The sequence below is a fragment of the Vulpes lagopus genome, chromosome 6 (genome assembly GCF_018345385.1).
Source record: "Vulpes lagopus strain Blue_001 chromosome 6, ASM1834538v1, whole genome shotgun sequence".
NCBI classification, from domain to species: domain Eukaryota; kingdom Metazoa; phylum Chordata; class Mammalia; order Carnivora; family Canidae; genus Vulpes; species Vulpes lagopus.
In genome coordinates this window covers 132,269,954-132,290,990 of record NC_054829.1, presented here as the reverse complement: position 1 = coordinate 132,290,990, position 21,037 = coordinate 132,269,954, and the positions used below count along the sequence as shown (strand labels likewise).

Genomic DNA, 21,037 nt, shown 5'->3' with positions numbered 1-21,037 from the left:
CGAGCCCTATGTTGGGCTCTGTGCTCAGTGTGGGGCCTACTTCAGGTTATCTCTCTCCCTCTGCCTACCGTCCTTCTCCCTGTCTAAAACCAACAACAACAACAGCAAAAAGCATTTCCAAAGGAGATTGAAGAGACACAAATAAATGGAAAAATATCCCATAGTCGTGGATTAGAAGACTTAATATTGTAATGTGTTGACACTACCCCAAATAATCTGCAGGTCCAATTCAGTCCCTACCAAAATCTCAATGGCATTTTAAAAAATATATTTATTTATTTTGAGAGAGAGAGAGAGAGAGCGCGCATGGAGAGGGCCAGATAGAGAGGATTCTGGGGATCTGTTGCACAAAAATGTACTTAGAGTGGAGAGGAGCATGTATTTGAAAATGTTGTGTATTTGAAAATCATTTTGAGGGTGAATTTAATGGGTCATGGTCTTTTCACACACATACACACACACACAGAGTTTGGCCATTTTTTATATAATTTACATATACCTGCCATATGGATCCAACACTGCACCTCTAGGTGTTTACTCAAGAGCAGTGAAGATGTATGTCCTCCAGAAGACTTGCATGCAAATGCTCATAGCAGCTTGATTCCCGATAGCCGAACCCTGGAAATAACTGGAATGTGTGTCACCTTGTGAGTAGATAAGCAAACTGTGATATATCCATCCAATGGAATACTTTTCAGCAATAAAAAGGAATGAATCATTGATACATGCAACATCATGGATGGGTCTCAAAATGAGTAGACTGAGTGAAGGAAACCCTGACGCCAGCGAGTGCGCCGTGCCAGGAAATGGCATTTATATAAAATTCTAGAAAATGCACCTTAAATTAGAGCCACGATTCTTCACTGGGAGTGATTTAGCCTCTCCAGTGACATTAGGCAATGTCTGGAGGCTTTTTTGGTTGTCTCAGCGGGGGAGAGGATGACACTACTGGCATTCAGTGGGTAGAGATCAAGGTGCTGCTACATCCTACAATTCACAGGACAACCCCACACACACGCACACGCACAGCATTTGGGGTTGGATAATTCCAGCCCTAAATGTCAATTATACCAGTGTTGAAAAAAAAATCTGAAAAAGAGTTAACTTTTTCAAAAAAACAGATCAGATGTCACCGGAAGCCAGTAACTGAAGGAAGGATTGACCATAAAGGGGCATGGGGACACTTTGGGAGGAAACAGAAATGTTATCTCAAAACACCCTCAGGGTCGTAATGGTGGTTGCACAGATACATAGGCCCATCACATCCGTCAGAACTGATCACATTGTACACTAGGCTCCACGCATACCACGGGCTCAAACTCATGACCCTGAGATCCAGAGTCACACAGGCTCTACTGACTGAGCCAGGTGCCCCCAAATTATATACTTTAAACAGATGCAATTTAGTGTAGGTAAATCATGCTTCAGTAAAGTTGATTTACTTAAAAAAAAAAAAATAGTGTACCCAGGGGTGTTACCAAGAGCTCTCGAGTGTGTATCCGCTCTCCTGACGTTGCCAGAGCCTGTCTTACTTCTTTGGGGAAGCCACCAGCCCTGACGCTAACTGGGAACCCACACTCTCCCCACGCCGGGTGGTTGGCAGTTGAAACCACTGCCACCACTTCTGGAACCCACAGCCTGAACCAGAAGTGTAGTAGCTTCCCTCTTCCCCCCTCCCTCCACCTCTTTCTGGGAGATGCAGTTTCCAACCTTCTAGCTCCCCGTGAACGTGAACGAGGAGAGCACGGAGGGCAGGAAGGGTGCAAAGTCCCTCTGAGATTCGTCTGGCACGGAGCTCCTCATGGTCCATGACCTAAGCAGCCGTCGAATCCACGTGCCTTGACGTTTGCTCTGATGACGCCTAATCATGCTGGTCCCCCTAAAACATGCCATCCCCCCCTCCCCAGTACCAGTTAGACCTCACCACTGGGTTACCTGTGACCTACTTCATGAACCCTTTGGATGAGCCAGTTGGAGGCAAAATTCTCCCCACCCCTTTGTTTCTTTAGCACTTTATTTATACTACGTTTAGCATCTATCCCCTCGGATTAAACTTACGTAGCAGGTACAAGTCTGACTGATCTCCTGTACTAGATCGAGTTCAACCTAAAGGTAGAGGCTGTTTTAGTTCACCTTTATGTCTTGCCGTTGCTGCCCCTTCCTGGGTACGTGGCTTTGGACGAGCTGGTCCACTTGTACCATGTGTAGCGCTCCCTGGGCAACCGTACACCCGCTTGCCCACTTGAAGTCGGACTAACTCGGGATGGGGAGTCCGTAGGCGGTGCCCCGGCCCCCCGAAACCTCACTTCTGAGAAGACCTGGGAAGACAAGGTTGCAAGTCAGCCAGGCCGGTGAGCACCTCCCCTCTGGTGCTCTTGCGTCTACAGCGGTGGTTGGAGATGAGGTCTTGTTTTCAAGAAGAAATGCGCTGGGAGCAGTGGACGGAAGAGCTCCACTTTCCTTTGAAACCTGATTTTTCATGGAAAAAAAAAAAAGCTTTTATGTGATGCAGAGCGGCTCCCGGCATGAAACGCCAGGCCTCCTGGAGAATCAGGACACCTGGGGGGTTCTAGTCATCACCACCTTGTCTGCTCCCAACGGGAAGAAGGTTCCTCTGAGCGCAGTGTTTGCTAATGGTGAGCAGAGACGGGCAGGAAACATCAAACCTCATTCTGGGAAGGATGATCTTCTGCTTCAGCTTTGAAAAACCACCACGAAGAAACAATTAAGTAGGAAAGCGGTGACTTCGTATGAAAAGTGTCGTGTCAAGGTAGTAGAACACAGGGGATCCCTGGGTGGCTCAGCGGTTTAGCGCCTGCCTTTGGCCCAGGGCGTGACCCCGGACTCCCCAGATCGAGTCCCGCATCGGGCTCCCTGCATGGGGCCTGCTTCTCCCTCTGCCTGTGTCTCTGCCCCCCCCCCCATCTCTCTCTCTCTCTGTCCCTCTCTGTCTCTCATGATGAATAAATTAATTTTAAAAAGTCTAAAAAAAAAGGGGTAGTCGAACACAAAGTAAACCAAAATAGGCACCAGAAAGAAAGCCGAGCACCCTTGCTGCATACAGTAAAGAGCCCTCGAGCTCACCCGGACGCAGTCTCCTCAGAGGACGGTGCTTGTTGAGCTTTTGGTGGTTTCTGCGAGAATCCAGCGGAAGCAGTCCCCTTACCACATGGCCGTAGAGGCGGGCGTGTGATTGCAGGCACCGGGATGCACCTGCTAATCCTCAGGTTAAGGGTCTCCCCTCGGAAGTGTAGATGTGCTCAGGTTCACGCACTCCGGAGCCAGGACTAGCTTCGAATTCTAGTTCCGACCCCTCCCTGCAGCGTCAGCTCAGGAGGCCTTTAACTTCTCCGAGCTCCAGTCCTAGCACCTGAAGAAGGACGTAATCCTAGGTCACGGGTTGATTTTGAATATTAGACTACGCGATCTGTTTAAGCCCTTGGCATGATCCCCGGCAGGTACTAAGGACTCGATACTGCATTGAGATTGTTGTCAGCTAATAAAATACAGAACTTGAGCCCTACGTGGCCCGGGAGGAACTCACCCACTCTCGGTGCTACGGAGGTCTGCCAAGGGCCTCCTGTTTCCGAGGGAGCGTGGCGGGATCCTGAAATGGCAGCGATGACAGTGGCGACATCGGGGAAATGACGGGGGCAGGCCCGGGAGGCCTGACGTCGGGCAAGGCGGATCTCGGTGTCTTCTGGTCTCAGGAAGGCACAGCACACTCTGTACGCACTACACCCCCCACAGCAGAAATACGACCGTAACGCCCATTTCACAAAGGGAACCTGCGAGCCCGAAGGTAATTTTTGTTTTTTAAAGGAGAAAGAGAAAGATCAAAGCTATTAATCATTTACGGACCCAATAGAATAAATCCTAACATGAAGAATTTTTTTGGTTAACCACAGTGATTTTGTTTGCAGTTAAATGTGGAAATGTATGAAAGCGGTAGTTATGGGTCAATACAATAGGTTACAAGGCTCCATCTAAAATGGAGTATTTTCAATGATAATAATAATAATAATAATAAGGTAAAATAAAATAAAATTTTAAAAAATGGAGTATTTTCTGCCCACCATCTCTTCAGATGCTCATGAACGCTGCGGTAAAGACATTCCAGTCTATAAACTGGATGACGGGGTGAGCCTTAAAATCCACCCAACCGAATCGGTGGTACTCGTCTCCTTGGGGATGGATTGCTGATGGTGGGTCGGGGCCTATGCGGGAGAGAAACCTGAATATGCTGAAAAGAAAAGGAGGAAACGACTCAATCTCTGCCCATTTTCAGTCTCTTTGGGGGCTCACCCTCCTCTCCTGTTCTTCCACCCTTTCCCTAAATGTGAGGTTTTAAACGTACGCATCTACACAGGCCGAGTACCGTGAACCAGGGCCGCAGACCCAGAGCGTCTTTGCCCTAAGCTAAGCAGCGCAGCCTTCCTGCTGCCCTCAAGGATTCCACTCCGGGAATTGGGCATATACGGCCAGAGATCTCTGTTTCCAAGATAAATCTCAAGTCTAGGTTTGTATGTAAAATATCCTGACTTTTAAATAGAAGAAAACATGGCATGGGCCAAACAAGTCGTGTTGGCAGCATGAGTTGGACCCTTTGGCCGTGGGTCTCCGTGTTCCAGGGACCTCTGCCCCTCGTGTTTTCTCTACGATCTTTTCCTACAGAAACGTCATCCACTCTTATGGTTTCAAATCTCTTTGGGAAGCTTCTCACATCATGTATTGTCCTCCAGACCCCTGTAGCTACCTGCGGACCGCATGTCTCCTTTCTCAGGTCTTACCGGTGTCTCCAACCTGGCGCACGTGAAACCAGACTCTTTTTTTTTTTTTTTAAGATTTTATTTATTTATTCGTGAGAGACACAGAGAGAGAGAGGCAGAGACACAGGCAGAGGGAGAAGCAGGCTCCCTGCGGGAGCCCAATGCGGACTCGATCCCTGGATCCCAGGGTCACGTCCTGAGCCCAAGGCAGACGCTCAACTGCTGAGCCCCCCAGACGTGCCTGAAACCAGACTCTTGATCTCTCCCCACCAGTTCATCTTCCTGCTGAGTACATGGTACCTGTATTGCTCAAGAAATGAGGGCGTTATCCTCTGCTTTCTCCTCTCTGGCTACCCTTGCGCAGCGATCACCTACTTCTACGATATTTCTCCGGTGTGTCCCCGTATCTCCCCACGCCACCATCACATTTCATCTGTTTTGCTGCAATAGCTTCCTCCTGATTCCCTCCCCTCTTTGTCCTACTGACCTGTTCTTCACGTAACAGCAAGAGCGATCTTTTAAAATATTAAGTGGATCCTGTGACTCTGTCTCAGCCCTCTCGATGTCTTCACAATGCATAAAAACCAAGAGAAGGAAGTATGTCAAGTGGGTACGGTACCACTGCACCCGATGGACTGAGAGTAATTTTTTTTTTTTTTCATCTGTAAGACAGGAATCATGATACCTCCATCAAAGGGGTGTTGTGAGGACTCAGTAAAGGCCAATGTTATTTCTGCCTTCCTTTTGTATCAGCTTTTGCAGGGAAGGAGGTAACAGTTCAGTGAACCTTTATATTGTTAATAGCTACTTTACACTCCCCAATTGGTACCACCTACAGAGAACCTTCTAAATGTTTTAGTGACAGTGGTTTCATTTGTATTATTGTGGCGTCAAAGAAAAACATCTGCCTTAATTAAAAGATAAAGCCCTGGGGCGCCTGGCTGGCTCAGTAGGTTAAGCATTTGCCGTGGGCCTCAGGCCGTGTTCTCCGGGTCCTGGGATTGGGCCCCTGGGGGGGGGGGCCGCCCCGCCCCGCCCCGCCAGGAGGCTGCTTCTCCCTTGCCTCTGCCTGCCACTCCCCCTGCTTGTGTGTGCACTCGTGCTCTCTCTTTCTCTGTCAAATAAATAAATAAAATCTTAAAAAAAGGAAATATAAAAACCCCACTTTTAAAAATTATGGAACAAGCCAAGTTCAATTAAAATCACAGGACAGAGTAAAATAATCATTTCAAATGTTTTCAGATCATTTTTTTTTTTAAGTTTTGAAATGGAAAATGATTAGCTGATAGGGTTGAGGCACTGCTACATCATGAAAATTGAACCACTTTTTGGCAAGCATCCGATTTCATTGATTTGAATTCAGCTTTGCCCGGAGCTGGGCGAGACAGTTTCCAAAATAGCATCATGAATTCAGCGCACCGTAGCCCTATCAGTCCCCATGGCCTTTCTGTCTTTCGATTCACAAGTTCCAATTTAGAAAACACCACAGTGAGAATCATGAAATCTGCTGAGGCCAGTGGCTTAAAAAGCCAGGAGTGAAGGTGAGAAGCTGCCACCGCAGGTACATGGAGCATCTTTATAGAACTCTTAACTCAGCCCTTCATGTGGGCGGCCTTTAAAAAAAAAAAAAAAACTAGATATTTATGAGTCATAAAACCACTCCATGACGAGCTCCTTGGTTGACGTACAGTGTACTTGTGAGCTGAAAATGTTGGCTGCCCTTGAGCTGAATTAGTTCATGAACCATTGCAAAACGAAAAAAAAAATAGAGATTATAGGTCTATACTATAACCCTCATTTTTTATCTCCAGGAATAAGTATAATCAGCTTTCACTACACCCCAAAGTAGTGAATTCTCCCATTTGGTATATACTTGTAGTAAATATATAACACACAGACCTCTTTTGATTAATAAAAGAATGTTTTAAATAAAAATAATTTGAAGGGTTGTGCACAAAAAGAGGCAACTTTGTTCCTCGGTGGTCATTTTATTGAATATTTGCTGAGAAACCAGCATGTAGGAGGCGCTGTGGTAGTTTGACATCAACATATACAGGTACAAACTGTAACAACTAGAAAGGACTCTGAGATATCCAGTCCAGAATCATTTTCTTTAATGTTTTATTTATTTATTCATGAAAGACCCACAAAGAAAGGCAGAGACGTAGACAGAAGGAGAAGCAAGCTCCCTGTGGGGAGCCTGATGTAGGACTTGATCCCAGGACTCCAGGATCACACCCTGAGCCCAAGGCAGACACTCAACCACTGAGCCACCCAGGCATCCCCAGAATCATTTAATAGACAAGTCAACTTTAACCCTAAAGGAGAAAGGGACTTACATGGAGTAACACGTGTAGTCACTCACTATAGCTGAGACTAGAATACAGTCTCATAAAGTAAAACAGGTTCCCAATTCTCATGAAAATCATTTTAATTATATATATTTCTCATTGCAAATGTGATGCTTTAGGAGAGCGCCGAGTCGATTGAACACATGAAACTACTTCCAGCCTCCCCTAAAACCCCACAAAGACTGTAGCAAACGGATTTTGTAAGGTGTAGACCAAACATGGACAGGGAAAAGGTAAAAAGAGACAATAACAAGAGCTGGGCAGATGAAAAAAAAAAAAAATGGATGAAGGACCAAGGACTTAGTGGATCTGAGAAACAAAGCCGAGCTCCCATGTCCAGCTCTGCAGGTTGGGCACTGTCCAAATCTAGTGGGCACTGCTTACCTAGACTCCAAAGGGAAGGCTTTCTCTGGAGCGGTGCTGAGCATAGCCTGCACAACAGCAAGCTGTGGCCCTGCGGAGAAATCAAACGCAAAGCAGCCATAAGGGAAGGGAAAACCATCCCAACTTGCAAAAAGAATTCCCCAAAAGTCAGGGGTTGAAAGTACCAGCTGGCTCCGGGGAAGAGGATAAATGGGAAGGAAGTGCACATGCACAATTAAAACCAGGCTATAGGGATCCCTGGGTGGCGCAGCGGTTTGGCGCCTGCCTTTGGCCCAGGGCGCGATCCTGGAGACCCGGGATCGAATCCCACGTCGGGCTCCCGGTGCATGGAGCCTGCTTCTCCCTCTGCCTGTGTCTCTACCTCTCTCTCTGTCTCTCTGTGACTATCATAAATAAATAAAAATTTTAAAAAAATTAAAAAAATAAAATAAAACCAGGCTATAGGTGCAGGTACAGATATAGACGGAATACAGGTGTAGTCACAGCTGCAGGTGTAGGTACAGGTATTCGCCAGCCTAGGATGTATTTTGTTGTCAAGTGTGGGGCAGGGGTCCAATTCCACCTTTTGTTTTCATGTAGAAGAATGCTGTGAGCATTTTCTTATGTAACTGCAAGCTCTTTGGAAATGACCCTTTAGAGAGGGGCACTTGACGGGATGAGCACTGGGTGTTATTCTATATGTTGGCAAATTGAACACCAATAAAAAATAAATTTATTATAAAAAAATTTTTAAATGTTGAATTTAAAAATATAAATAAATAAATTTATTTTTTTTAAAAAAAGGAAATGTCACTTTAATTGCTAGGACAAGAAGATTGTGCTCTAAAAGCAACACGCTTTCCTCGAGTATTCTATGTTGTTGGACTTTGTTACTTGAGGTCTTCTGCTGCTATGAATAATGCTTCAATGAATATTTTTGCATCTCTATTTCTCTGTGATACACCCCGGAAATGAAATTACTGAGTGAAAATGTCACAGAGCTACATGCAGTATACCAAAGTACCTGCCTCAGCGTACTACTGCATTTTTTTAAAGAATGAAGATTTTATTTTCTTTTTTTTAAAAAGAGAGTAGCTTGGGCAGCCCGGGTGGCTCAGCGGTTTGGCGCTGCCTTCGGCCCAGGTTGTGACCCCGGGGTCCCGAGATCAAGTCCCGCATCGGGCTCCCTGTGTGGAGCCTGCTTCTCCCTCTGCCTGTGTCTCTGCCTCTGTGTGTGTGTGTGTGTGTGTGTCTCATGAATAAATAAATAAAATCCTAAAACAAAAAAAAAAAGAGTAGCTATTTTTACCATATAGTTATCGGTCATTTATACGATACTGCTCTGTGAATTGTATAATAGCAACCTGTGCCCATTTTTCTGGGTAGTTTTTCTTACTGATGTGAAGGCTGTATGTTGAAAATACAGCCCCTTTGTGAAATTTGCACGAATATCACAAGTTTGATGTATGCCTTTTGATCTTATTTTTCATGTTTTTAATATTTTTTGAATTCCATGCACACTTACCGATCTGTTCTCCTGTGAATTGCTCAGCTGTTTTCCCACGTAGAATTTCTTGCCCTGCTTTGATATATTAGGTATTTTCCTGCTTAGATATAGCCTTCTAAGATACATTTTCTTCTAACTATATTGGTTTCTTTTCTATACTTGCTTTTTGACCTATTTAGAATTTATTTTGCGCTATAGCATGAGATGAGGATCTAATTAGGGGTTTTTTTGGTGGTTTTTTTTTTTTTTTACAAAACAGCCAATTTCTCTAGTACCTTCTCATGGCCATCAAAGAAATGCTATTAAACAGAGGTGTAAAAAAATAAATAAAAAATACAAAACTAAAGACAGGCGTATTAAAGGACCTAGCCCCAGAGGCAGAGGCCGGCGCTCACGGTGAGCTTTGCTGTCTCCCCGCAGGCGAGCCGGAGCCGGCTGTCAGCAGCGACTCTGACATCTCGCTGATCATGGCAATGGAAGTCGGGCTGTCCGACGTGGAGCTCTCCACCGACCCAGACTGCGACGAGGCGAAATCCTGAGCCGGTGACCGTCGGAGAAGGGGCCCCGGGGGACGGAGGGAGGCGTGCCTCGAGAATGGACGGGCCGCGGCCTGCACGACCTCCCCGGGCCCGGCCGCCGGGGCCGCCCTTCCCCCCAGGCCCTCGTGGGCTGGCGCCTCGGGAGCTCGCGACACGCGCACGGGGGACACGGGTCGGGCCTCTGCATCTTGCCTCCTCTGCTTCCAGGTCTTGTTTCATCGTTCGGGGAATGTGGTTCGGTTTCCTTGGCAGCTTCGGGTTAGAGGCCGTGAGCCGTTTCCATCGGGCCCGGCCTCCTGGGGGGTGGCACCCAGGGGCGCCCAGGCCTGGCCACCCACGGCCCGAAGCGCGGGGCTCCGGGAGGCGCCCGCCCCACTCCAGGCCGGCCCTCGGGAAGAACCCGAGCTCCTGCGGGGGCATCCTAAGCACCCTGGCTGCGGAGACCCCAGCCCGGGCGCCGACCCCGCCGCGCCTGCGGCCCACCCTGGGCACCGCAGCCCGCCACTCCCCTTGCCAGGCCCTGCTGACGGCCCACGCGAGAAGGAAGCGTCACGCTGCCTGGAACTTCGGGTCTTGGACAGGAATGCCACACTCAGAGGTCCCCTCTGGGCCACTGGCGCCGCCGTCGCGACTGTAGGACTGTAGGACTGTAGCCGGCACTGCAGGCCTGGCTTTAAGGCCAGAGCCACGTGTTCTCCCCCAAAGCGCAGTGTCTGTTAGCTTGGTCTCCCCGGGCCAGAGCAGTCTCCTGTTTCCTCCACGGTGGCCTCGCAGGAGACGGAGGCTGCAGAGGAGACCCGGGCCTCCTTGAGCCCAGGGCCCGACACAGCGGGGCCGTGTAGCACTTAGCTGGCACCCGCCGCCCGGAAGGCCTAGGTGACTCCTTAGCAGCCCCCTGCCCAGGGCTCACCGAGGACCGCGAGTGAGGAGGGGCGTGCGGTTTGATGAACCGTTTGATCCAGAAGTCGGCGAGGGCTTTGGCCAACCAAGCTTCTCCCGCGGAGACAGACAGAAGCGCAGGCAGGAGAGGACGCGTCCGATCAATACTGAGACCCACCGGCGTTTTTAAACTACTTACGTTTTTATTCTTTTTTTGTAACTATGACGGAGATGTGCTATTTTTCCAGTGGGCGATTTTGTAACACACTTAGACTATCCCGATGCGGAGATGACGGAGGCAGCGAGTGGCTTCCCCGGACGACCACGAGGCCCCTCGTCCTCCGGAGACCCGTGCAGCCGCGTGGGTTGCCAAGACCGAGAGCCTTCCTCGCGGACCCACTTACGTCTTCGACGAGGCCTTGCCACCTCACTACACTAAGACTCATCCAAAGACAAGAGCTCGGTTGTGTCGTAGACCCGCTGCCTCGGAAGCACGGGGCGCACGTCAAGGGAGAGCATGTCAGACTGCTCGTTGCCCCTTTCTCGGCACCTTTAACGGTTTCCTGTGGGATGCTCCCCGGGTGGGCAGCGAGGCAGAGAAAATGACCACCACCCTCGGGGATGTCACCTCCCCCTGGGATGACACTCCCTGCAATGGAACCCGGACAATGTGCAAAGTTGGGCGGGGAGGAGCAAGGACGTCACCGAACGGAGAAGCGGGAGTCCCGGCTGAGCCACCGGCTGGTGGGCCTTGTCGCCTCCACCTGTGAAATGAAGGAGTTGAACGAGATGGTGACCAAGGCCCCTCTGACCCGAGGGCCGCTAGCGAGCTCTCTGCCAGGGGGAGCCATGTGCTTGCAGGTGGCCGTGCCCTCCAGCGGACCTCATGCCCTTGGGCGGCAGTTCCTTGACAGGCAACACGCTAAGGGCCTCTGGGCCCCTGCGCTCCTGTGAGGCTGAGTGTCCAGATGCTTCAAGGCTTAAGTCCAAGTAGGAGTGGTTTTGTTTAGCCTGGTGTTAAACCCACCGTCTGTCACAGAGTCTGTGATCTGTGGACACCTTCACACCCCAGGCCTCGGTGTAGACTTCTTCATTGCAAAGTGTTGCCTTCCCTCGGTCAGCGTAGGGTTCCGGCGTGGACTCCTTCAGTCAGCTCCGCCTGAAACGCACTTCGGTACTCGCAGACGTCGGGTGGAATCAGAAGGATGATTCAAGAGCAAGAGAAATACAGATTGCATCCCACACCCGGGAGGGAAAATGCCTTTGGATCGAATACTTGTCCGTTTGATGAGTGTCCTCTCTTCCTGCCAGTGACCAGGTAAAGCAGGACTCGCCTGCGTATGTACGCCGTGCTAGTGGCAACCCCTATGGGGTGAGGCCCAGGCTGCGTGGATGACCAGAGGCCCCGGGTTGGCGGGGGGGGGGGGGGGGGCTGAGGCCTGTGGCTTTACCCCAAGGAGGCTCTGCTGCAAAACCCCTGAGCCTTGGAGGCTCTCCATTTACCAAAGGTTTGTTTCCGGAGGATTTAACTGTGGCTTTGGTAGCCTAAAAAAAAAAAAAAAAAAAAAAAGTTAACCAGCATAGAAGAGTTTAAGAGAAATAAAAACCTTCTCCCATAGCCTTGTTCACCTCCTCACCCACCCCAAAGAGGAAATTCTGAGCTGGGAACCCTCTAGAAGTATATGCAGACTTCAGGCGTGTTTACAGATGTGCATTTTTCCATAGTGAGTGTCCAGACCAGCGCTATCGGATTGAAATGTAACGCAAGTCACCCACGTAAACTTTGCATTTTCTGCTGGCTACGTTTCTTTTTTTTTTTTTTTTTTTTATTTTGGCTGTGTTTTAAAAAGGAAAAAGGAACAGTTGAAATGGATTCTAATGATATATTTAATCCTTTTGTTTCAACATGTGAAAAGTATTCATGAAATACTTCACATTCTTTTTCGTACTAAGTCCTCCAAATCCACGGTGAGTCCGCGCTCCCCGCCCGGCTCACGCTGGACCGGCTGCAGCCCCAGCCTCCAGCTCTGTCTCGACAGCTGCACATGGCCCGTGGCTTCCAGCGCGACAGCACAGGTCCGGAGCTGCTCTGGCATTCTCACCAGATTCCCTGACCCTCTCAAAGAAAGAAAAAAAAAAAGTCAAAACCTAATTACCTCCAGAGAGAACTAGACTCCACCCAAGTTGCCTAATGAGAGGCCCAAAGATCTGTTTGTTTTGCAATGAATAGATGTTCAGGCCATCCTTGTAGAAATTTCTGCTTGACCTTTCTAACCATACACTGGTGTCCATTAGTGTTGCTGTTACGTCTCTGACCAGTTGTTGTTATTTTAAGTCACAAAAAACCATGTTGATTCGGTGCTGAGACAAAAGTATCTCCCTCACTTCCGTGACAAACGCTTGGACTGCTACGTGGCACTCGGGAGCCAAGGAGAGCTCCAGGCTGTCGTCGTGCGACCTCACCCCCGGCCCCCGCTCTCCTGCCTCTGGGCTGGCCGAGGGTCTTTGCCCAGGGCCGGTGCGCCCTTGGGATTGGAGGGCTCCGTCCGTACAGCAGGCGCCTCTCGATCTTGGGGCTGCGAGTTTGAGCCCCACGTTGGGTGCAGAGATGACTTAAAAACAACAGCTTAAGAAGAGGAAAGAAAAGGAATAGTGGCCAAGGCATCAGCCGATGCTGACATCGCCTAGTCACGGTGGGAACCCTGGAGGCGGATCCCTGTCCAAAGAGGTGTCCCTGTTGTGTTGTGCTGTGTGGTCAGCACGTCCCTCGTTCTGGACGTTCACGGGTCTGGGTTGGGTTTTGTCGAAAACCACAACGCCCGGTGGCTCCTGCGGTCGTCCTGGCGGCCGCTACACCTTCAGAGCCAGAAATGGTGACACGTAGCCGGACATCGGTTCCTTCTCCTCCGTGAGTCTTGTTTAGGTGAACAGTCTTGCAGGACGTAAAAAATAAATGGCATTTAGTTAGCCGCTGAATGCATCGCCCTGACCGAAAACAAAGACATCTCGTTAAATGAAGATTGTTTCAGAAAATCTGAGATACAGAGTCACGTCCTCTGTGGAGCAAGGACCCGGCCCTCGCGGTCCTGAGGCCCCTGCGGCGATTTCCAGGACGTTTTTGTACGCTCTTCCCTAGATTTCTTTCCTCCCCTCTCTCTCTCTCTGCATCCGGCTTTCTCTGACTGCCTGTCTCTTCTTTACACCTACACACATTCTTTTCCCATCTTTAGGGACAAAAACACCTTGGTGGCTCTGGATCTATAGACTTAGCGTTGTGATTGCCGTAGTTACGGTTGTTGGGGTCTTTCCTGCTCGTACCGTGCAGCAGTGTCTGTACTTGCGCTTCTGATGAGGAAAACCAGTTTACTCTGAAGGCAAATCAACTTCCTCCATGATGGAGTTAGCCATGTTCTCACTTCTCCTCTCACTAATTTAATCGCAGAGAATTTAATTTATAGATAGCTGTTGCCTTCTTTCCAGGCTTCCTTGCAGAAAAGTCTCCTGGGCAAATAATGGCAAAGTCACCAGGTCCAGAATGCCGTCTAGATCTTTCATCTTCTACTCTGAGCATCTGTGACCTTCCTGGTTCACCCCGGGCCACCAAGGTTAGGACTTCTTAGATGTGGGGGTCGTACCGTGTCCGATGTCCGCTCATGCTTCCTCAACTCAGCTTCTTAGCGCAAGAACTTGCTCTTCGTAAGGGATCTAAGAGGCCGCTTCTTCCTTAAGATTGGAAAAGGCACACAAGGAAACCATTCTCCTCAGGTGAGGGACACAGATTCCTTGGGCCGTGTTGAGTGTCACAGACGTGGACTTGATGATGACAGTTCATACGAGCCTGCAGGAAGTGAGAAAGAGGATGGCAGGGTATGAACATGGCTTCCCTTCCCAAATAAATGCCCATCCCCTAGGCTTAGAGCTCACCTGGCCTTTGGGGCCGGGGTGGGAGGGTGCACGTGTGTGTTTGAAGGAGTTTAACACTCATGAGTAAACACTCATGGTTGCAAAGAAGGTTGAGATTGCCTGAAAGAGAAATTAATTCTGAGAAGCTGGAATGAGTTTCTCAGCATCACTTACCTCTCCTCTTTGCCTGCTCGTCTCCCCATCTCACAGCTCCAGGCCCTTTGTAATGGGAACGGTAATTGGTAAAAACCCATAGATTGGTAGCCACACTTCCACCTGGACCCTTTTGATGACACGAAATTATCCCAAAACTAAAGAGGTGACTCCGGGTCCTAGATGTAGATCCCTAGAGATCAATGGCAAAACCCGCTTGTTGTGCGAAGAACTCGGTGAGGTCGCTCACAGCGACCTGCCACCCTGCGAACTGTGCCTGCCTCGGTCAAGGGGCTTTTGCAGGAATCTCCGTGATCAAAGACCTTTCATCCTCGTGCTACTGTTGATGGACGTTTGCACTTACTCCAGGGCCATTCGCTCAATGGTCACCTGGTAAATGTTTCCGGATGGTAACGGTAAGGCAAGAACCTGGTCTCTGGAGAGGTCTGCGAGTCGGTACGGAGCCCGGGGGAGCTTCTGTGGAGAAGCAGCTCCACCCAGATACCCCAGGACCACCGCCTGGCGGAGGTCTGTGGGCCTGTCGTCCTCACTGGATTGAAGGGCTTGGAGACGCAGGGAAAACGTGGGGACCACGTGTGCTCTGTAAACCAAAGACCCATCACCATCCACGTGGACACGCCTTCTTCCATTGACGAGCTGCATTTTTTCCTCATGTTCCCATAGATAAAAGTGCAGGGGGGTTGCCTGGTCAGATGAAACGGTGGAACTGTAGAGGGTTGGTCTCTTGCAGGCTGGTGATCGACCTTACTAAATCCCACAATCTTTAAAAAAAAAAAATGCATTGTGGCCTTAGTACCACAGCATCTTGAAAGTCTGGTGTTTCGTCTCCTTTTCCCTCAAAAAGTTTGAGGCAAAACTAGCGCTTTATCGAACTCGGAGTACTGTTGTCTTTGAGAATGTGCAGATTTTTACCTCGCCAAAGAATGTTCGCGGAGGAGAGCTTCTTAATTCGGGCGGATCCGTGCTTTGAAGGGAGCCCCACACCCTTGCTCCGGGGATGGGGACTGGAGCAGTTGAGGAAGGCTGGTCCCTTCCCTTGGTGGCATCCGGGGTGCAGGGGTCACCAGGCAGCCACTGCACGGGGCAGGGTGCCCTCTGCTGGGATAAGCGCCGTTATTCTTTCAGCCAAGTCATTTGACCAGGGTCCCCGTTTCCTCAACGACTAGTTATTGGCCTGTCGCCATACAGTTTCCCCAATAGTTGAGAACTTGGCCCACATTTACGCCAAGGGGAAGGAGTGTCACAAGCTCAGAAGCGTTGAAGAAGAGCCGCACGGAAGAGCTCACCGCCCGCAGCCCCTGCAAAATGTCAGCGCGTGTTGTTGGCTGTGCTGGCAGAGAAGATGCTCTGGCCCCAACGTCGCAAGGCAGGGGCGCGAGTGTCTTGTGACTCGTCTCCACTCTCTTCTTGTCAGATCACAAAGGAAGACCAGTAAACAGACGTCTTCGTGTGAAGGTCCGTGCTGTGACACACTGGCGTGTTTTGCACGTGTACGTAATGACACGTTTACTTCGTGCTTTCCCGTCAGTAACCCGAAATGGTTGTACCATTTTATAATTCGGAAGAGATGTAGGGGTAGGGGAGGGTTGGGGGGGCTGGTATTTTTATAGCAGGGTGTCCCCCTTCTATTTAGAAAACTTGAAGCAATTTTGTACTTGTGAAAAAGTCACATTCCATTCATTTCTCGAAAAATAAGGGGACTTGTTCTCTAAACTATTCGTGAGCTGGGAGGATGATTATTCTAGTTTCCAGGGGAGCCTCCCGAGCAGTGTATACGTGACACCCACTTTTATAGATTGCAGACCATGACCAGCAAAAATTGCCATTTCAAAATGTGAAAACCAAAAAAAAAAAAAAAAAATTCTTTTAGCCCCTTTGTATATACCACATTGTTATTTTCACTGAAAAAAAAAGTGCTACAGAGAATTTATCATCATAAAAAAATTCAGAAACGGCACCATAAATCAACCTCTAGTTTAATTTCCCTGCTAGCAAGAAAAAAACCCGATGGATTTATGTTCCTCCCTAAACATGAATTTGTGTGCTTTTGTCATATAACAAATGACGTCACGGGTAGAATTTGACTTTGTTTTCTCCACCAGGTCTTTGTGGCCCGTCTGCAGGTCATACGCGGTGGTGCCATCGTGCTCTTACCCGTCCCCCTCCCTAGTCAGGTCATGGGACGGCTTCCTGGATTCATTTGCCACATGACTCAAAGATCACAAAAATTATCCCTGATGGCATTTGCACGGGTAGCTTTAAATTTAGACTTTGTTTAGCTCTTAAGTGCGGAGAAATTTCGTAGTGGATTATGTAGCCTTTTTACCAAAACATCGTCTTCTGTACAAAGTCACAGGTATATTTAAATGGTTGGTCAAGGAGATGTAGTTGGTTCGGGGGTTTTGTGGGGGGCGGAGGGTGGAATAAATCTCTTTCTCTTTCCTTTTTCCGCTCCACAGGCACCTACCTTACTCCTTCCAGAGCACTTTATCTCTCCTTGAAATACACAGAAGTTTTAAAAAAAAAAAACTGTCTTCTGTTAGGAGACATGGACTTTTATTTTGCTTAATTCTATTATCTATGTGTTTGGAGAGCATAAACAGTCTGTCTCATACCGGGCTGGTGATGAAATATTAGGGACAATAGTTGGAAACACCCAACCGTACAACATGGCTATTTTTGTTATATAGAAGACTATAATGTAAATAAGTGCAGTCGTGTTCTTATGTACTGGTAAAAAAAAAAAAATGCAACTATAAAGATTTGAAAAGGATTGTGAATTCCAGGAAATTTCATTGCAAAATTTTGTTTGGTTTTGTTTTTTAATAAAATGGAACCAGATGCCTGTGTCCGTGTCATCCGTATTTCCTAACCGCGTTGGCTCGTCCTGGGGTTCCCCAGGTGGCGCTACGGATTTTAAAACATTGATAATTATCATTAAATCATGATTGCGTTTTAAAGACATTAAGATGAGAGATTTTAAGAAGTTTTCTTTCTCTCAGGTGCCAGGCACCCGACCCCTTAGCTCTGTTGCTCTAAGTGAAGTGATTAGAAGATTCTGAGCGGGGGCTTCTGGGGGCCCAGCTGGTCGAGGCCCTGTCTTCAGCTCCGGTCCTGACCTCAGCGTCCTGGGATCAAGTCCCAGTCGGGCTCCCTGCTCAGCGGGGAGTCTCCTCCCTGGCCCTGTCCTTCTGCTCCTACCCCTGCTTGTGTGCTCGCTCACGCTCTCTCTCTCTCAAATAAATAAATTAAATAAAATTTTTTGAGCAAAGCAGAAGGATGGCAGCTGAATTAGCCGGAGGTGCGGTTCAGTGGGAACTGAGCATCGTTATCGGTGCATCTGGGGCAGGTTACCCTAGGTGGGCATCACCAGATGGGCTGGGTGGCAAGCTCTTTTTTCATATTTACTTGTGCTTTTCTAAAGGGTTTTTAAGGGCAGTTCCTTTGAAACAGCAACGGATTGCTAAGGAAATGAAAAAATATGGGAGCCCCCAGCCTGGGGAGGTAAGGAAAGGAAGGTTAAAAAAGGCGATACATTGGGGTGCGGGGTGGGGGGTGCTGCTCGGTGGGTGAAGTGTCTGCCTTCGGCTCAGGTCATGACCTCGGAGTCCAAGGATCGAGCCCTGCATCGGGCTCCCTGCTCACCCTGCTCAGCTGTGAGTCTGCTTCTCCCCCTGCCCCTGCCTCTGCCTCCCCCCTGCTCCTGTGCTCTCTCTCTCTCTCCCTCTTTCTCTCAATGAATAAATAAAATCTGTTACCACCCACTCGAGATGCCAGCCCTTGGTGCCCTCTGAGCCGCGTGTGGCCTGCACAAGATTGCGGAGCGTCCCCCGAGGCACAGGCCGGTGGCCCCCCGGTGCATTCAGTGCTACAGACACAGTGTTTCCCAGCCAGCGGGGGGAGAAAGATCCAGTGGGGTTTTTCTTCCTAAACATAAATCTGTGTTTTTATGGTCAAACAGAGGGTGTCCCGAACCGAATTTTCCTTTGCTTCCCCACAAGGTCTTCCCGGCCTGCTCAGGGGAGGCGGTGGGGCCGGGACCCGGGGTCTAGAAACCAACACCCCAGTGTCCCCGTCACTCTGTCTGCTGGACCAGGGTTCCCCAAACCGGAGGGTGTACGCTCAGGCCATACCCCGGGATCCCTTAGAAGCTGCGCCACACGGTCCCAAGGTCCACTCGGTTGCAGTAAGGCTTTGTGTAGTACAACAAAGGCTGTTAGAGACTTTCGAGAAGCCTCTTATTGGGTCATGCATTTAATTGTGTGTAATTCAGCTTTTCTTAAGCTGATTGATGACAAGCCTCTTTTCTGAAGGTCGTCATCTTCCAAACCGCACAGGACAAGACCGCCTCTGTGAAGCCTGCTGGCGTCCGGGTGACGAGAGGCCGCCTGGGCCTGGTTCCCGGGCCCCCATCTCAGGCCCTGAGGGGACAGGCCACCGGGCACCACTCAGAGCCACCACGGCCTGGACACGGGTCACCTGAGGCCCTGCCCTGCTCAACGTTCCCCGTCGCAGGCTTCAGCCCTAAGTCCTGTGGCCTGCTCGGCCTGTGGACAACGACAACGTCAGACTCCACAGCTGTGTACGACGCCAGCCTTGCCACCTGGTCCTAAGCCTGTTAACGCCTATGTCTGGAGTATGAGGCGCTGAACCACTACTTAGAAAGCGCAAAAAATGGGGCACCTGGGTGGCTCGGTCCGTGGAGCCTCTCACTCTTGGTTTCGGCTCAGGCCGTGACCTCAGGGTCGTGAGATCCAGCCTCAAGTCAGCAGAGTCTGCTTAAGAGTCTCTCTCCCTCTCCCTCTGCTCCTCCTTTCTCTCTCTCTGTCCCCTAAAATAAATAAGTAAATCTTTTTTAAAAAAAGAATGAAAATACGTTTCCTTCGTCCACGGGCCTCATTGCTCCATCTAAGCCAGCGCTGGCGCCTCGTGTCCTTGCACCGGCCAAGCGGTAAGTGCCTGACTTGGCCCAGGCCCCGGGGCAAGGTGAGCCCCGCTTACTCCGTGATGCTGGCACAGAAGGTTGGGGTGACCGAGAGAGCCTTCAAGTTAGGAGACATTTTCAGATACTCGGTCCATCGCCCTTGGTGACCCAAGAACAGACGATGAGCCCTCGTCTTGCTCTATCACGGCCACTGTGTAGTTCCCACGATGCTGAGATTCTTTGCCCTCGGGGGTGAGGATGAGGGGTGGCGGGCTGAGGCCAGGCCACTGCCCACCGTGAGCAGGTGCCCTCCGTGGACGCCCCACAGCACCTGCCGGAGCAGGTGCCTCCCTGGGTCTCCAGCAGGAGCCCGGGTGCTGGGCAGCTGGGGGGAACAGGCGGCTCGGGGCCCTCCGGCCTCACCCCTGGCTGTGGGAGCCCCCGGGAGGGCCGTGGAGTCCTGACGCCTGAACCTCAGCATCCCCCGCCTGCCCACCTAAGGCGCCGGCCCTCTGTGTGCCGAGGTCACTTACCCGGCGGCCGGGGCAGACGCCACAGGCCCCCTCCACGCGGGCGGCCCCTTCCAGGCCGGGCCCTCCGGGACTCTGCCCACGCAGCACAGCTGCCGGATGTTAGAGACGGAGCGAGCCCTTGGCCCGGGGCCCTAAGTCCATCATCCCACGCTGCTGACGGGGAGGCCGCCGCCGTCGCAGCCCACGCGGCCCCTCCGCCCCACGGGAGAACCGGGTGCCCCGAGCCTCCCGCTGCCTCCTCCCGCTTCTTGCTCCTTTGGTTTGGCAGGAGGACGCGGAGGGGGAAGAGGAGGGGGATGAGGGGGGATGGGGAGGGGGGATGAGGGGGGATGGGGAGGGATGGGGAGGGGGAGGAGGAGGGGGATGAGGGGGGATGGGGGGAATGAGGGGGGATGAGGGGAATGAGGGGGGATGAGGGGGGACGCGGAGGGGGAAGAGGAGGGGGATGAGGGGGGAGGAGGAGGGGGGAGGAGGGAGGGAAGAGGAGGAGGATGAGGGGGGACGGGGAGGGGGAAGAGGAGGGGGATGGGGGATGGGGGGATGAGGGGGGAGGAGGGGGAAGAGGAGGGGGATGAGGGGGGAGGAGGAGGGAGGAGGGGGGAGGAGGGAGGGAAGAGGAGGAGGATGAGGGGGGGATGGGGGATGAGGGGGGACGAGGGGGGAAGAGGAGGGGGATGAGGGGGGATGGGGGGATGAGGGGGGACGAGGGGGGACGAGGGGGGGAAGAGGGGGATGAGGGGGGAGGAGGAGGGGGAAGGGGAGGGGGATGAGGGGGGAGATGGGGGGGAGGAGGGGGGACAAGGAGGGGGACACGGAGGGAGACCGTGACGGGGGGGAGACGCGGAGGGGGACGCGGGGGAGGACGAGGAGGGGGACGGGGGGGTACGGGGGGGGACGAGGAGGGGGACGGGGGGGTACAGGGGGGGACGAGGAGGGGGACGGGGGGGTACGGGGGGGCCGCGGCAGCAGGACCTTGTGCCGCCGAGCCCGGACCCGTCCCCACCGCGAGGCCCCCCCGCCGCTCCAAAGCCCGGGAGCGGAGATCGGGGGCAGAGCCTGCAGCCCGCGGGCCAGGGGTCAGGGGCGCAGAGCTCC

At 51.1% G+C, this 21,037-nt stretch overlaps 1 protein-coding gene across 2 annotated transcripts in view; it reads left to right on the top strand.

Annotated features, from left to right (window-relative positions):
• The window catches only part of RNF150 (ring finger protein 150), a 246,949-nt gene extending 227,892 nt beyond the window's left edge, over positions 1 to 19,057 (top strand). Inside the window, exon 7 of one of the 2 annotated variants that reach the window (XM_041758027.1) lies at positions 18,799 to 19,057. In XM_041758027.1, the coding sequence (XP_041613961.1) occupies positions 18,799 to 18,968 (170 nt within the window). In that variant the 3' untranslated portion in view covers positions 18,969 to 19,057. Of the gene's footprint in view, positions 1 to 9,410; positions 17,327 to 18,798 lie in introns of those variants that run through there. The other variant, XM_041758028.1, reaches the window with a different exon arrangement.
• The last annotated feature ends 1,980 nt before the right edge of the window (positions 19,058 to 21,037 follow it).